Raw genomic sequence first — 16226 nt, forward strand, 5'->3', positions numbered from 1 at the left:
TTCTTTAAGATTGCCCTAGAATACACCCCAGTTCTGGCTGAACCTCACCAGCTTGAGCACCTTCCACTGCTACTGACTTTCACTTCCTCTTCAAGGCATGAACATATTTCTCTGCTCATTACATTCTGCTGATAAGGACAAGCTATTTGTTAAACTGGCAAACACATCGAAGAGCTTGGTTTTGCTTTTCAGTTACTGACACAGTAGGGTGGAGTAAAGCCACCCAAAAGCCTCAATACTCAAAGGATCTGAGCAATCACAAGAAGTTCAAGAGATCACTGTGCTCTTCTGCTGAAGATCCTGCCAGCAGTGGACCTCTGCCAGTTCATCTACTGGGATGCTGGTAGATTACTTCAGACAAGAGGAGAAAAATATCTTGGGAGATACAATTCAGTCCAGGTAGATGGGGTTTTTTGTCTTAATTTGTCACTAGAATGCTTATGTTGAAATTGGTGCATTTTTAAGCCTAACCAAGGCATAAAAAACCCAAATCAGCTTATGAGTGTGAACTTCAGTAAAGGGCTCAATTGATCTGCTCTGTCCACTCCTGGTGCTTGGCTCTTGCTCACACATCCTATGGGTCAGTCCTCCAAATACCACTGAAAGCTTCAGTACTTGGCAGCAGGCAGGACATGTGGCCATCATGAGAACAGAGAAGTCATTGTGAAGAAGTGAGGCACACTGATTATCACAGAATCACTGGGCTGGAAAGGATCTACAGGATGGAACCCAACCTTTGGCTGATCCCCACCATGACAACCAGACCAGAGCACCGAGTGCCACACCCAGCTGTTTCCAGAGCACCTTCAGAGATCATCACTCCATCCCCTTCCTAGGCAGCTCATCCCAATACCTAGCAACCATTTCAGTGAAGAAGATTTTCCTGATAATCCATCCTCAACCTTTCCTGGAACAGCCTGAGGCCATTTCCTCTTGTCCCATTGCCAGCTGCCAAGGAGCAGAGCCTGGCCCCCACCTGGCTGCACCCTCCTGTCAGGGACTTGTGGGGAGTGAGAAGGTCCCCCTGAGCCTTCTTTTCTCCAGGCTGGGCTCCCCAGACCCCTCAGCCATTCCTTGGGACTGTCCAGACCCTTCCTCAGCTCTGTTCCCCTCTCTGGACATGCTCCAGCCCATCAATATCCTGCAGTGATGGTGGCCAGAGCAGACACAGCACTCGAGGTGTGCCCTCACCAGTGCAGAGTACAGGGGGACAGTCACTGCCCTGGTCCTGCTGGCCACCCTGTTTCTGGTACAAGCCACGTGCCACTGGCCTTCTAGCCCACCTGGGCACATGGGGTCATGTTCAGTCTCTGGAGACCAGCCCCTCCTGGTTCCTTCCTGCCCGGCAGCTTTCCAGCCCCTCTGCCCACAGCCTGGAGCTGCAGGGGTTGTGCCCCTGGGACAGGCCCCAGCACTTGACCTTATTGAGCTGATACTGCTGGCCTCCAGCAATATCTATACATAATATATATATATATACATGTATTATACACTTGATATTATAATTTCATCCAACACCACAGAGGAGCTTTGTTAACAAGCTGTATTTCCTGAGGCTCTGTCTCCAGCATTCCCCAGAGTGAGGAGAAGCAGCTTTGCATTTTAAAATTCCTGCAAATACAAGAGGGACAGACTTCTCCGTGGCTGTATCAGGAGAGAAACACTTCCAAAGGCCACCAGAGAGCCCTGGCCACGGTGCCTGGCAGTGAGTTCATCCCCCAAAGGCCACCAGAGAGCCCTGGCCACGGTGCCTGGCAGTGAGTTCATCCCCCAAAGGCCACCAGAGAGCTCTGGCCACGGTGCCTGGCAGTGAGTTCATCCCCAGCGCAGCAGTGCCGGCAGCACGCACGGCACCCGCCCAAGGCCTGGCACAGAGGCTCTCTGCTCCATCCGTGCCCCGTGTGCCAAGCAGCCTGTCCTTCTCCATCTGAGATGCCCAGTCCCCAAATGTCTCAGGCGAGGATTGGGATGGAAGGGAGGGAAGCTCACGCAGGTTTTATTTTGGCACCGCGGCCCGCGGCGCTCTGCGGGCGCGAACCGCGAACGGTGACACTGATCCGCCCCCACCCTGCTGCAGCACTGCCCATCCCTTCTCCATCTGTGCCCTGAGTCCTGGCTGCTCACTGGGGTGCTGTGAGGTCCCCAGGACGAGGTGAGAGATGACAGTCTGACTCCAAGTTCTCAGAAGGCTGATTTATTATTTTATGAGATTATATGATATTAAAAGAAATGCCATACTAAAACTATACTAAAGAAAAAGGAGACTTCAGAAGGCTGAACAAGAATGATAATAAAAACCTATGATTGACTCCTCAGAGTCCAACACAGCTGATGGTGACTGGTCATTAATTAAAAACAATTTACATGGAACCAATCAAAGATGCACCTGTTGGTAAACGATTTCCAGACCACATTCCCAAGCAATTATTGTTTTCATTCTTTTCTGAGGCTTCTCAGCTTCCCAGGAGAAGAAATCCTGGCAAAGGGATTTTTCAGAAAATATCGTGGTGACAGTTCACCACCTTCTTGTAGTGAAGCTGGAAGCTGTTGGTTTTTATACTTTTCCTGTGTCCCTGGAGAACTGATTGTTATAGAGGTACTTCACCAACATCAGCTACTTCTATTTCATGCAAACTCTTCACCCCTGCATCATTAAAATATTAAACCCTTGGCAGCCAAGTGGAGCAAGCAGCAAAGCATCTGTTTTTCTGAAGGTTTTTGACACAGTTAACACCATGTAAAACAGGCCCATCACTTCCACAATAATTACTCAGATTAATTTGAATGTTCTTGTAAAAATTTAATAAAGATAAATTTTAAAATGAGAGCAAGGCCCCTTCAGTCTCTTGCACTGGCACACAAAGTTTTGCATGACAAATTCTGCTCTCATTTCTGTACTGAACATGGCTGAATTATTGGCTTCTTGGGCCTCAGGCAGCATGGAAACCCATCAGAGTGTGCTGCTGAACCAGGAAATTGCAACAATGGGTTGCTATGAGGCTGTAAGAAAATTAGAGTCTCTCTGACTCAGTTTACTCATTGTAATAAATGTGCAAACAACATTTAATCCTTCTCTGAGGATTATCTTCTCAAAGCTGACTTTATCAATAGCACATTGTGAGCCCTCAAAACAAGCACAATTTCTCTAACAAGGAGGACTTTGGAAAACAAGGAACTCTGAGAGGAGAGAAGCTGCAGAAAATAGTGGTACTAATAAATCTACAGCAAAGCAAGGCCATTTCACTTCTGTATGAGACTGTCACTACCCAGAAGAGCCTAAAGACATTCTAGAAACATCTTTCAAATGAATAACGCAATTCTCCAGTCTCAATTTACTGTAAGACTTCTTACTGGAAAAATGGAATTGCTGTCAAGCATCACTAAAATTAATTTATCTGTGAGTTGGGAAATACTCCTTGAGTTATATTGCCTGGAAATAACTATTGTTACAAAGGAGAATATTGTCTATTTGCTTCAAGACTAAAGAGCCTTTTAATGAGGTCTGAAGCAGAAATAGAGGTGCAGACTTGTTTCAAGGACAGGCAAGAAGATAGAACTGCCTCAGCAATTCACAGAAAGAGGATGAAGGTCCCTCTGTGTGCAATATGTTACTTCTAGAGCTTTTTTAGGATACAATAAATTTTTGTCTTGTCTGATAGGAAGGCATCAGATCCAAAAAACTTTTATATATTTTCTCAAATTTTCTGTAGGAGTGGAAAGGTTTCGGCATTGAAACAGGAAATTTCTGCAACTTATTAGAAGACATATCTCAGAGTCCAGCTGTCCTTTTAAACTTGAAGTACCTCAGCTGGTTGGTCCAGACTTAATCTGGGCTGCTCCAGCTCTGTGTTTCAGTGAATGAGAACAGAACTAGAAAGAATCATTTTTTTGTTTGAAATTACCCATACTGGGCATTGCTGTATCTACAAGCTGTTCCTCAGCACTGCTGTGCCAAATTCCAGCTTTTACAAGGATCCAATACTGGGAACATTATATCATGATCAATAAAACACCCAATAACAAGTAGCAAAACCTAATAAGAACCCTCAGCAGGAAGAACAAGGGATAACACAGTAAAAAAAGCACTCATTTTCCTGGACACTGTTTCAACCACTGCAATAATTTTTTCAATTAATTTTCAAGAATCAGCATTGTCTGTGTGGACTGAGAGTTTCGTTCACACCCACGTGGCAGAGATTTGAGCTCTGTCCATCCCAATGTGATCCTTCTCCTGTTTTATCAACAGATAAGGGGTGGAAACACCACCACAGCTCAGGCAGAAGGTGGAAACCTCCTGGTGTATAAAACCATCACTGCTGACTGCAGGAGAAACATGACCCAGGCAGCCAGGGAGACACCTGCAGACAGGCAGGAATCCATCCAGCCTCACTGGTTTGTGAACAGGGAGACCTCTTTGCAGCTAATTACAGCCCTGTTCAATGACTACAGTGTTTCACAGCATGCTGGAAAAATGAGCTCTACAACAGAAATACCAAAGTTTATTCGACTTGTTAACAACATACAATGTGCTCATAATAAATTTTAGTTAGATGGTATATGTGGGGAACAGATGGTAGCATTCATGTGTTTAGCAAAAATACTAAATGAGGACAAATATAGTTGATAGAGACTTTAAATTAAGAACCAGGAAATTTTCATAAACAACTTAATTATCAAGGTCTAAATACAGCTAAAGCTTTTAGGGAAAACAGACAAAATTACATCTACAAAGACACTGTATTGCACACTCTGTCCTTTACATTCCTAATTGTGGGAGTAATGCATCCACATCCAACTCTCAGTCTCACAAACATTTAAACACTTGTCTTATGGGTTTCCTGGTCAGAAGTTAATAAGAAACCATTACATTAAAGGAAAAGGCTCAGTAAATCTTCCACTTCATGACAGGATGGAAGGAAAATGCACAGGAAGATAACTGAGAAGAACACAGTGTTCCATGAGATACCCAGGAATGTTATTCCAGCCTACAACTATCTGCCAGCTTTAACTTTTTGAGCTCCTAATCCTGGGAAATGGAAAATAAATGGACACTTGCAGCCACTTTGTTGGGCTGTGCTCTGCTCCCACAGTGTGGCAAGGATTTTATCATTTCCTGAATTATTCTGATCTGGGCTGATGCACACTCTTGAGTGTTGCTACACCTGGATGTGCCAGTGGGACCTGCCCTTAAATTCAGACCTGCAAGGTCCAAGAGCAGAGGGAAGGGCTAAATGTGCTGTGCAACAGTGACTGCCCGATGCTTTGTATGAAATAAATGAGATGGGATGGAACAAGAGGTAAGGAGAGGGGAAAAATCCAGAAGCAGTAGAAGACACAGACACCCAGCACAGAAAGAGAATTCAGTCTGAACTTCTGAATGCAGCTTTTTCCTTTGAGTTTTACTTCCTTCATGCTTAGTGAAGTGAGAACTTTGATCAAAGGTTTTCCTGAAGCTGTGCCATGCAGCTATCCAGTAAGGCATAAACTGATGCTAATTTTGACCTAAGAGCATTTTTACCAGTGACTTCTTTCACCACTTGAAACCTTTATCCCTCTGCCAAAAATAGTCAAAATTGGAGGGTAAATTGAAATTTTCCAGGGTATGAAGGGAATGTGATGTCTCATGAACAAAGTTTTATCACATAAACTTCCATTCCACTAGAAAATTAAGCTGGGAAAAAAGAGTGAGGCATTCAGCAGTTTTCCCTGTAATAAACACATTCAGCAGCCATAAATACAAAGAAGAAACAAGTAGAATTTTGCATAATTGACCAAGGAAACACGATACCATACATTCAGCCTCACAGCCAACACATTAAGTTACAAGTTTGGTAGGAAAAATTCTCTCAAGTTCTATCCATGGCTGTATATTTCAGAGCCTCTCAAGGCAGGGAAACCCAGTATTTGCTATAATGGGATCATAAAAAGAAATTTTACATGTACTGCAAGGCTGACAGCAGTTCTGGAAGCAAGCAGGGCATGTGGTGCTCACTGCAGCATGAGGGACTTGATGGATCCCTGCAAACACAGCTTGGGGAAAGGAATGCTACCAAATAATTAGAGATGTTGTAAACTGTGTGAAGAATGGAACTAACTTCCTTATGTAAAATGGACTTAAATTCTATTAAAGAAAGGCTAAACAGCACAGCACTGGGAAGGAGTGTTATTTTACCAGTGAGTTTCAAATATCATTTGAAACTGATATTCAGCTTCCTGCAGACAGCTGACACCCTGCTATCCACACACAGCAGAACCAGGTGATACTCTTTCCCTTGTTTATGTTCTTTCTGGCCATGGACACAGTGGCTAAGCCTCAGTCTGGAAAAGATGGATCTGGTGCTCATTGGCAAGGTCAAACAAGCAGAAGAGCTGGCAGGGCCTACGTTAGATCCATCTGCTCAGGCATACACACAAATTATTTGGCAAGGCACGGAAAATATCACAGCAATTTTGGATCAGACTGCTTTCAGATTGCCAGGTGGAAGTTGAGAGATTTTGATCATCTGTTGTTCACAAAAATCTTGTGACTCCTCCTTCTGAGCACAGACCTTGCTACAGAGACCCACACCTCAGGGACAAATCCCCACTCACACTGGGGATGAATTAATTCTTTCTCTTCAGTCACCCATCCCAACAAGGTAATCAAAATGTGCCTCCTGAGGACTGCTGTTTAGAAACCAATTAATTTAACATGAAAAAACAATTTATTTAATCCACCTCTAGTTTGGAATGAAAGTTTTAAATACAAATCCGAATTTCCCTAGAACAATCTGAAATATTTTTTCAGTTCAGCATCTCTGTTTATAGAGGTGTACTTACACTGACACATCCATACTACAACAGAGTTGCCTGCTGCTCATAAACATGAGAAATGCTATTTGCTAAATGGCACAGAAAGCAGGTTATGAAGAGAAGAGACCCTGATATTGTTCTTGTGCTGCCCCTCCCAACATTCAGCTGATTAAGCACCCTCTGCAAACTTTGTCTGTGTTACTATCAGAAGCAAAAACAGAGACAATATTTAAAATCCACTATATAGTTATGTCCTATGCCAGTCTAGCTTCATCTGGCATCTGATTAAACAATAATTGGCCATGGCAGCAGCACTTCTTAGTGACTTCCTTGTCCTTGTTAATAAATCACAATTGTCAATTTATAGGAAATTAGGCAAACTCTGCTCTCTTAAGCCTCATTTTATTTCAATCAGAAAGATTTATGACCCTCCAGGGTATAATACACCTTCCATTACCTCTCCAGCTAGTAATCAAGAATATGCCTGTCAAAGTCAAAGTGCAAGGATTCATCCTATTATTTTTTAAAAACTCTGGTTCTTTTCCTCTGAGTATGGAATTTAATTCTCTGTGGACATTTGAGGTTTATTTTGTAATTATATTAATTACCATGCAAATCCTGATTGCCCTTGCAAACCTCTCCTTGCACGAGCACTTTGGGTTTCAATGTTCTTTTAGGCTTTTAATCAATGACAGGAGATATGTCATTAATCCATCACCAGTCAATTCACACTGCACATGTCTGAAATGAGTCCAGAGGTGCCAAACTGGATGGGACAGGTGCTCTAGAGCTTCCAAGGTTACAACTGACAGATCCAGACCACTGTGTGAACATTTTGGGAGATGCAGAAGAAAATTAGGGACACTGAAAATAGTTAATTTTGCTGAGGGCTGAATCTATACATAAAATACAACCCAATATATTTGATGTAAATCCAACACTGAACATTTCCTTTTGTAGTCTCTAATTAAACCAGTATTCATGAATGAGTACAGTGTTTTTAGTACCTTCAAAATGCTTAAATGCCTATTTATTTTAAAGTACATTTTTCAGTGACAATAAAACTTTCCCTTTCAGGCTATCCAAAGCCAGTGCTTCTTTTTCAATGTGAACTCTGTAGAGAAAGCTATAAAGACTGGGAATTTGTATAGATAACAAAAATACTATCAGTATGATTTAGGAAATAGAAATAACATATCATTGTTGTATTTTAGATTAACTGTGCCTAATGCTTAAGCTACTGAACAGCCTGCCTGGAGAGGAGCACACACGACAAACAGAAACCCAATGAAGCCTAACGTGAGGCAGAGATTATGTGATTAAAAAATCTCTCCAAAAAGCTCACTGGGTTTCTGAAATAAATAGAGCTGAGGATGCTGGAAGAGTCCCAGTCCCTTGGAAGAGCCTTCTGCTGGCACATCCCTGTTTGTTAAGGATGCAGGCATTTGGTTTGCAACAGCTCTCTGCTGATAAAAGGTCTCCCACTGAAATACACACCACTTCAGCAGAAATGTCAGTGTAATCTGTTCTGCTTGTGGAAGATCTGCAAAGCTTCCCCTGCAAGGTTTCCCAGCTCAGAGACACCAGCAATCCTTTGTGAAATCCATCTGATAGTGGGCTGGACTGGCAGGTAACCCAGGCTGGCAGCAGTGATTTCAGAATCAAACGTGTACATGAATTCTGCAGACTTCTAAACCAGTGAAGCATGCCCTCTGTGTGAGGCAAGAGCACAGTATTTATTCCAGAGGTTCTCAGCAGGATGAGGAGGGGACCCCAGGGACCATGGGGGTCAGAGAGCTTTGGGACAACCTTACCTGCAGTGTTTATGCATTTACCCTAAACACGAATCCAGTCCCAATCTAATTCCCAAACAAGTCTAGAATTAGATCATTTCTATTAACAGGAGGGCCTTGACTCTTCTTTCATCTTAGCCTGCTTATGGCAACTTCATCAATTCCATCATCTCCCGAGGAAAGGAGAAAATAAGGCAATCAACCTCCCAGGACAATCTCTGCTCATGTTCTTGGACAACAAAAGAAACCCAAAAGCCATCTCATGGACTGCACTCAGAGCCAAGAAAGCCTCAAGGATAACAGATGACAGAAAATCACAAGGAAATTTACAATAAGGATTTTCAGCTGTGGCCAACTACGTCAACTGCTTCAATCATGCAGAAATGGTGGGATGCAGAAAATTAAGATCTGGTTAAACAGGACTTGATTAAGCAGAGTTATAGGAACCAGCAATCACCTGAAAGGCAGAAAAACCACAAACGAAGAAAAATTTGTATTTAGTGTAACAGGACCAGGCAAACGTAAGAACAAGAGCCTCAGAAATTCAGACTAAATGCCAATGAAAACTTCTCCTTTACCCTGGGAAAAGAAGGATTGGAAGTCTGGTCACTCACTTAGAACTAGACCAGGAAAACAGTAGTAAAACCACAGTGAGGGGGAATAATCCACACTGACAAGAGAATGAATGTGTCACTGCCCACCTGTGGGTGCAGCTCCCCATCCCTGAACTGCTCAAACACAGGGAATGCCTGAAGCTGCTCAACATCTGCTTTCTTGCTGGCCCAACAAAAACCAAAATACTTCTTCAGAGCCGGCTTTATTGTTAGGAGCCCTCATTAGGGCCTGCCACACCCCATGAGTGGGTTTTTACAGGGCCTGTGGTGGGTGTGCTCCTGCCTCGATGCCTTCAGCCAGCAACTGGGGCAGTAATCCCCCCCTAAGCCTTCCATTTTATGCTCTTCTACATGTAAATCTCTGTTTTCTTTACACCTACTGCAAAAAGCAGGTAACACAAGTCTGACTGCTCCCTGGTAAATTTTACAGAATAAGCACATGGAAGAAAATATTGTGATTCCTGCTTTTTTTTTCCTGCCCTAGGAGCTCTATATGAAATTATAATCACTAACTGCCTACACTGGTGTTTGCCCTAAACATCCACACATACAGATCTACTCATTTTATGTGGCCACCCATTACGTCTCATCCCTAAAGGCTTTCTCTTTTATTTTACTATGAGTGGAAAATGCTTCTTGGACATTCACTAATAGGCATTTTCAGTATGGCTAAAACAATCAAACAAAATAAAACACCCCAGATCACATAAACACACACTCCAGGAGAATTTATTACAATGAAAGTTCAAGGCAGAACCACCTCTCACCACCAACAGCATTTTGCTGCACTGATGTTTCCTACACAAAATCTTGGCATTGAGCTGACATTCCAGTGCCTGTCCCCTGACCCTGGGAGAGAAGGGAGGCCAGGGCAGAGCAACACGTGGAGGCAGAGAGAGGAGTTTGCTCTCCTGGCTCCCGTGGATGAGGCCAGGCTTCTGAGAGTCCCTTCCAATTCCTTCTCCCTTGGCAGCTCCAGCTGGGGATTTATTTGTGTGCTGAGGGATGCACATGGGGTGTTGCAATGTCTTTACAAGGGTCAGGCCACAGTGTGCACCAGCCAGCCTGCTTCTAAGTTTGCTAGCAAAGCCTCAAGAATTCATCAAGACTATTGAAAGATAAATTGTGCTAAATTAAGAAAGAAGAGGCTGAGAAACTGAATACCAAGACTGCAAGAACTGGATAACAGAGGACTGTGAAACACCTGGGCTGTAACCAATCGTTACTCTGAGAAATGCAGGCAGAGAAGGAGTGAACAAGACAAAGGCACCAATCAAGAAGTGTGTATTAGTAGTTTGTAGAATCTATAAATATGTGTGCAATGTAAACAATGAACAGTTCTGCTTAATCATATCAGTCAGTGCTGCAGGAGTCCTAAATTTCCCACAAAAATGGGGACCCCCATGTGTTAACAGAGCCAAGGAAACAAAAGCACAGAGCTACATCTGCACACAGGATCAGCCTGACAAACCAGGCACGGACTCACACAGCAAAAGCCAAACTCTACACTGGGCTACAGCCACTCAACCTCACCCAAGCCAGCCTCACTGAGAAAGTGCCCTGTTGGAACAGTCTGTGTCTGGCCCCAGGTGAGCAAACCCCCCACAGCCACGCTGAGCCCTGTGCTGAATCCTCCCCAGGCTGCCCCTGCTGCAGGGCTCTCCCAGATTATTGGTGTAAGGCTGCAGAACCTCGCTGTGGTGAAGTGCAAATTTATTGAAATTAATAAGAGTGCAAATTTATTGAAATAAGTCAACAGCAACTTCCCCTGCTCCAAGCACAGCAGGGCCAGTGCACATCAGGAGCCAGGGGTACAGCCAGGGCAGCACCTGTGACATGGGCACAGTGCTGAGAACACCTCCTGTCAGCCTCGTGCTCAGCAGCCACAGCTCCTGCTCAGCTGCACTGACCCCCTCAAGTGCTGGCACAGAATTTTAACCAGTGCACAACACGGGATTTGTGTGAATCCCCCATTTCCCAGAGACATCCTGCTCGGGGACCCTCCACTTCTAAACTCGTTTCCAGGGACAAAAACCAGGCATGGAGGGTGGGGAGTGGGAAAAGCCAAATTCCTAGCAGAAATTTGGAGCCAGCTTCCTCACTAAATATCATTCTGGCTTCACTGTAATGCCTCCCACCACAAGAGTCTGGCTGCAAAGAATGCTGTCTCTCCAAAGTCCAAGAGCTTTACCCAGGATTTTTCCAATTGCATCTGTCATTCTGGATGATTGGTGAAATTGCTTGAACCCTCAAGACACCACAGGTCTGCGAGAAAAGCCAGGACACTGGCTGAACTCAACAGGGAGGTGAACAGATTTGGGTAAAATTTAGAGCAACTCTGCCACAGACATGCATCAGCATCTGGTGCCTGGAGTGTGGGGAGTGAGCTGTGCCAATTTTACCCATCTTCACTTTCCATTTCAGACAGCTTTCAGTGACAGCAGAACCCAGAGGTGACAAACACCTGCATGCCAGCAGCTCTGGCTCCTTTACCTGAGAGATCAGAGGCTGTGGACATTCCTAGGCAGGCACTGCACTTCCTGTTCTGGCTTGGCAATGTTCTTTCATTTCAGGCAAAATGAAATGAAAGAACTGGGGAAATAGTCTAAAAAAGTATTTTAGACTATTTCCCCAGTTCTACAAGTAATTCTATTTGAAAGCAAGCAAATTATTCTTTATTTGTTGCTACCTCAATTTGAAGAAAAAGTAATTATAAAAGACAAAAATCAACCAAAAAACCCCAAAAGGGCATATTCAGAATAAGGCAATGACAAAATACACAGTGTTGGTTCCACTCACCTTAGTTTTTGCTACAGTTATTCAAGTGAATTTTTTTCCAATGACTTATTGATTGCAAGCTTGATTAATCTCTTGAATTCCAACACCCATGGACTGAGTATTTTGCAATACCAGTGGGAATACTTACAAGCCACACACTCCACAGAATCAATGAACTGGCAGGTTCCTGTTATCTATTTCCCAGCCCCAGCTGCACTCACACTCTCTGCCTCTTGCAGGTGGCCAGCAGCATTTCCAGCAGGAGAAAGCTCCATCTCTCTACTCACAATCAGACTTTACAATCTAAACCACACATATTATTTAAATCATCACTCAAAGAATGCTGTGGAGAAGAGAAAAAAGAAAAAAACCAACCCACTGGAAAATGACCCCTCTGCCTGTGTTTAATATGAAAACATGAGTTTGATAACATGGAGAGCCAGCTCCTGCCAGCACTGGTGGCACCCTGGAGTTCCTGCCAGATGCTGGAGGTGCCATACCCCACTCCTTGGGGCTTCCTCCCCAAAGTACAACCTCAACAGCACTGTGTCAGCCATGGTTTATCTCCAACAAGCACTTTCATCACCCATTTTAAGCAAAGAGCAGCAGCAAAGATCATTATCAGCTCAGCCTTGCCCGTTCCTGAGTGAGCAATCTCTGTTTCTGTCCCCACCCAACACCCCTGGGCCCCTCCAGCCTCGCAGCTCAGGTGGTCCATGACTTATCTCCCTTTGAGCTTACCCAAACCATCAAGGGCAGCAGTGAAATTGCTAAAAGCCCCACAAAGTATACATTCCATAGGCAAAACATCTCTGTGAGCATGAAAAGTGAGAGATGGAATCGTCACCAGGGTGACAGCAAAAACCACACCACGAGCTTTGGAGAGTGCAGATAACTGGGAGAGTGTCCTGATCCATCAGGCACCACTCTGGCAGCTGCTAACTGAGGTGACTTTGTGCCCTGTGTTTTTCTGAAGGCTGGCATGAGCACAGGAACCCCAGAAAGCCTCTTGTAACGCCTGCCCCTTCACAGGGAACATTACGAAGCCGTCAGCTTAAATTGGGATAAAGGGTGGGTTTTTCACTTTATTGATGCACTCTTCCACACAGGGTTTTTTTAAAATCTACATCAAACAAGGAAAAACAAATGCTGAGAGGGCAGATTTAGGGCAATTTATCAAGGTCTGGGAAATAGCTTCCAGATGGATGGAGCTGTTTGGTGCTGGCTGGTGAGAAGGAAGCAAGGTATTGTTATTGAATTAGCATGAATCTCTGGTGGAGAACTGCGTGGTAGATAGAGCACTCCTTTCATATGGTTTGCATTTGGACCTGTCATATTTCATTTTTATTCAAAAACCTGTGGTAAAGACACACAGTTCTTTTTCTTGCTTATTCAATTTCCATTAATTCTCCCTGAACTGTTAGCCAGTATTTTTAAACCCTGCTCCAAGTGCCATGCCTGGTCTGTTTGCTCTTTGCCACGCTTGGCTGGCAGCTTGGTGCTTACAAGCTCACAGTGGTTTTGGGTTTTGCAGTCACACACTGATGTCACCTGAGAAAGTGTGTGAGAGAGGAGGGAGGAAAGCTGGATGCTCTGGGAGATTTTTAAACTGAGTCATATCAAGTGTTTACCAAAACCCCTCCAAGGAAAACGATGCATCCTGGGGTTTCATGCACACTACAATGTGCTGATAAACTGGAGGGTTAGCCTGGATTTTTCTTTTTAACCAATCCTGCCTTCATAAGCATGTCTTTTAGCAATATAAATGCATCTATACCAGTAACTTTCTATCTAATCTATCCTAGTGATTAAGGGATACTATAAAAAACCAAAAGAACAACCAGGAAACAAAAATCTGAGGGCCAAAAAGAGAAGATATGCTCCTAACACATTTTTACTTAGAATAAGTAAAATACCTGGATACCTGCTCCATGATACATGTCTTACAGAGCAAAGATTTATGTGTTTGCCTGCTAGCTCTGAAATAATTTACTGTTCAAGTTCCCATCTGAAAAATTCTACATAATTTATGTTAAAAATGAAATTAAAATGACCATTTTCTTATTAATCTGAGGAGATAAACAGACTGTTATCAAGTTGTTTCAGGTAAACAGATTTTTGACAAAGTCTTTTAAATTCTAGAGAAGTTTCTGGTTGATATGCCACTGGGTAGAAAGATTTCTAATGACAAGAAATTTCCAATGCCTCTTTCAATTATTTAGGAGAACTGTTATTATTCTTGAGTAGGGGCACCGGGGTGAAATAGAAGAAATAAGCTTTATATTTTCCCTTTCCCAATGTTTCTGTCAATAACTCTGGGAGGCATCCCAGGAAAACAGAGAAGGGAAATGGTGACATCATCAGAACCAATTAATTCCTAAATCCAACCTGAAATGTAACACACAGATACTTGTGCTTACTTCTCACATGAATGTCTGGTTTTACCCTCCCTTTTTCCCCTATAATTCTTATTACTTGGTGTTTTATGAGCATCTGTTTCAACTGACCAGGACTGTAAGAAGTATCCAAAGAGGCCAATAATAAAATCCCAATCTGCAGGATGCAGCCTACGCTGGCCATAGCACCTGAAACCCCCCAGGCTGGGAACAGATCATATGCCTCATTTATTACTTATACTTAATCCTTCAGCTACTGACTCCTGAGCTGGATTTCCAGCTACATCAGCTCTGGGACAGTGCCCTGGTGTTCTGAAGCTCTCACAGTGCAGGATGAACAAGGGGAGTTATCCAGCACTGCTGAAGAAACTGCTTTACTCAGTGACCCTTTCCCCATTTCCCACTGTGTCGTCACGAAGTCCACAATGACTGGAACCCACAGGATTCATATTTGCAGATCCCTCTGTGGACAGCAGAGCTCTGAATTCAGAGAGGATTTAGGGGTTGTGTCTGATCAGGGATCACCCTTCTGCTCATCAGTCTCTGGCAGGTGGGTGTAAACTAGCAGGTGTCAACATTCTGTCACCATGGACCAACCTGGCCCTGAACTGTCACCTGAACTGCCTTCCCTCTGGCTGGGAGCCTGTGAAATGGTGATCTGGTTGCTGGCAGAAAGCAAGAAATGAAAAGGAGGATAAAAACAACTTGGCATTTTATATGGATATCTACCTCCCAGAATCAGAGAATGCCCATGGCTGGAAGGGACCTCTGGAGATTGTACAGCCCAACCACCCTGCTCAAAACTGGGGCAACCAGAGCAAGTTTCTCAGGATGATCTTTGCAGTCACAGCACAAAGCAAAGCCCTTCCAACTGCACAGGATGAAATTTGTGGCAGGGCACAGCTGAAAAGTCACACACAACCTGCTTGAGCAAGGAACCTTGCAGCCCAGTGCTTGTAAAATTAACTTCTCACAGCACAACCACTGAAGAACCACAAGTGATGGGGAGGAGCTCCTCATGCAGTTCATTGGAGCCATACCTTGAACCCAAAAGGGCAGGTGCACTGGTAGAGCTCCACGGGGTCACTGCTGCACGTCCCATTGTTCTTGCAGGGGCTGGAGAGGCAGGGGTTGCACTTGGACACAACACTGAGATCCACTGGCTCTGCAGAGGCAAACACAGAGCATTAGTGAAGGGGTCTCTGGAGTTGAGGTGACCCCCAGGTGTTAGAAAATCTCTTTTTTCCAGCCCTGAGACTGGAGAAGAAGGCAGAATCCCTTGGCTCTGATTCTCAAAGTTGTTTATTTGCTCTTATCTAATACATTGTCTGTCTGACCTGCTGAGATCTGTCTGGCAGGTGGGGTTGAGGCACACTGACCACCCTTGGGGTGGTGTTATCTTTTCCTACTAAAAACTACATGTACTTTATTTACAATAATTTCCCAGTACCTATCACCTATGTTAGACAGTCTGTCTCTACTCTAAACCAATCCAGAAGTGCCACCATTACAGCAGAAGATGGAGGCCAAGAAGAAGGAGAAAGACAGACATGCTCAGATTCCTCCATCTTGCCTCTTGAAACCCCATTCTAAAAACCCCAAAATTCTACTTTTCCACCCTGTGACAAATTCACTATCATTCTATTCAAACCCTTGTGGCTTGTAACTCCTCACACAAAGTTGGTAATTGTTTCCATGGGTTAAAATCCAAGGCACAGGTGTTTTTGACTCTGTGCCAAGGTCTCTGAGCTCCCTGCAGGGTCTCGAGTCCTCCAGGGCAGCCAGAGGAATGTCCTGGGCTCCAACATGTTAGCAGAGAGCTGGATTGCAGAATTAACACCTCCCATGCACAC

The 16226-nt window shown here is 44.0% G+C and overlaps 1 protein-coding gene across 3 annotated transcripts in view; it reads right to left on the reverse strand.

The window, feature by feature from the left end:
- The window catches only part of SLIT3 (slit guidance ligand 3), a 484612-nt gene that overhangs the window by 58129 nt on the left and 410257 nt on the right, over positions 1-16226 (reverse strand). For all 3 annotated transcript variants that reach the window (XM_059859899.1, XM_059859900.1, XM_059859898.1), the window contains one exon: positions 15414-15538. In XM_059859899.1, coding sequence (XP_059715882.1) covers positions 15414-15538 — 125 coding nt within the window. The remainder of the gene's footprint in view (positions 1-15413; positions 15539-16226) is intronic.

The sequence above is a fragment of the Haemorhous mexicanus genome, chromosome 15 (genome assembly GCF_027477595.1).
Source record: "Haemorhous mexicanus isolate bHaeMex1 chromosome 15, bHaeMex1.pri, whole genome shotgun sequence".
Classification (NCBI taxonomy): domain Eukaryota; kingdom Metazoa; phylum Chordata; class Aves; order Passeriformes; family Fringillidae; genus Haemorhous; species Haemorhous mexicanus.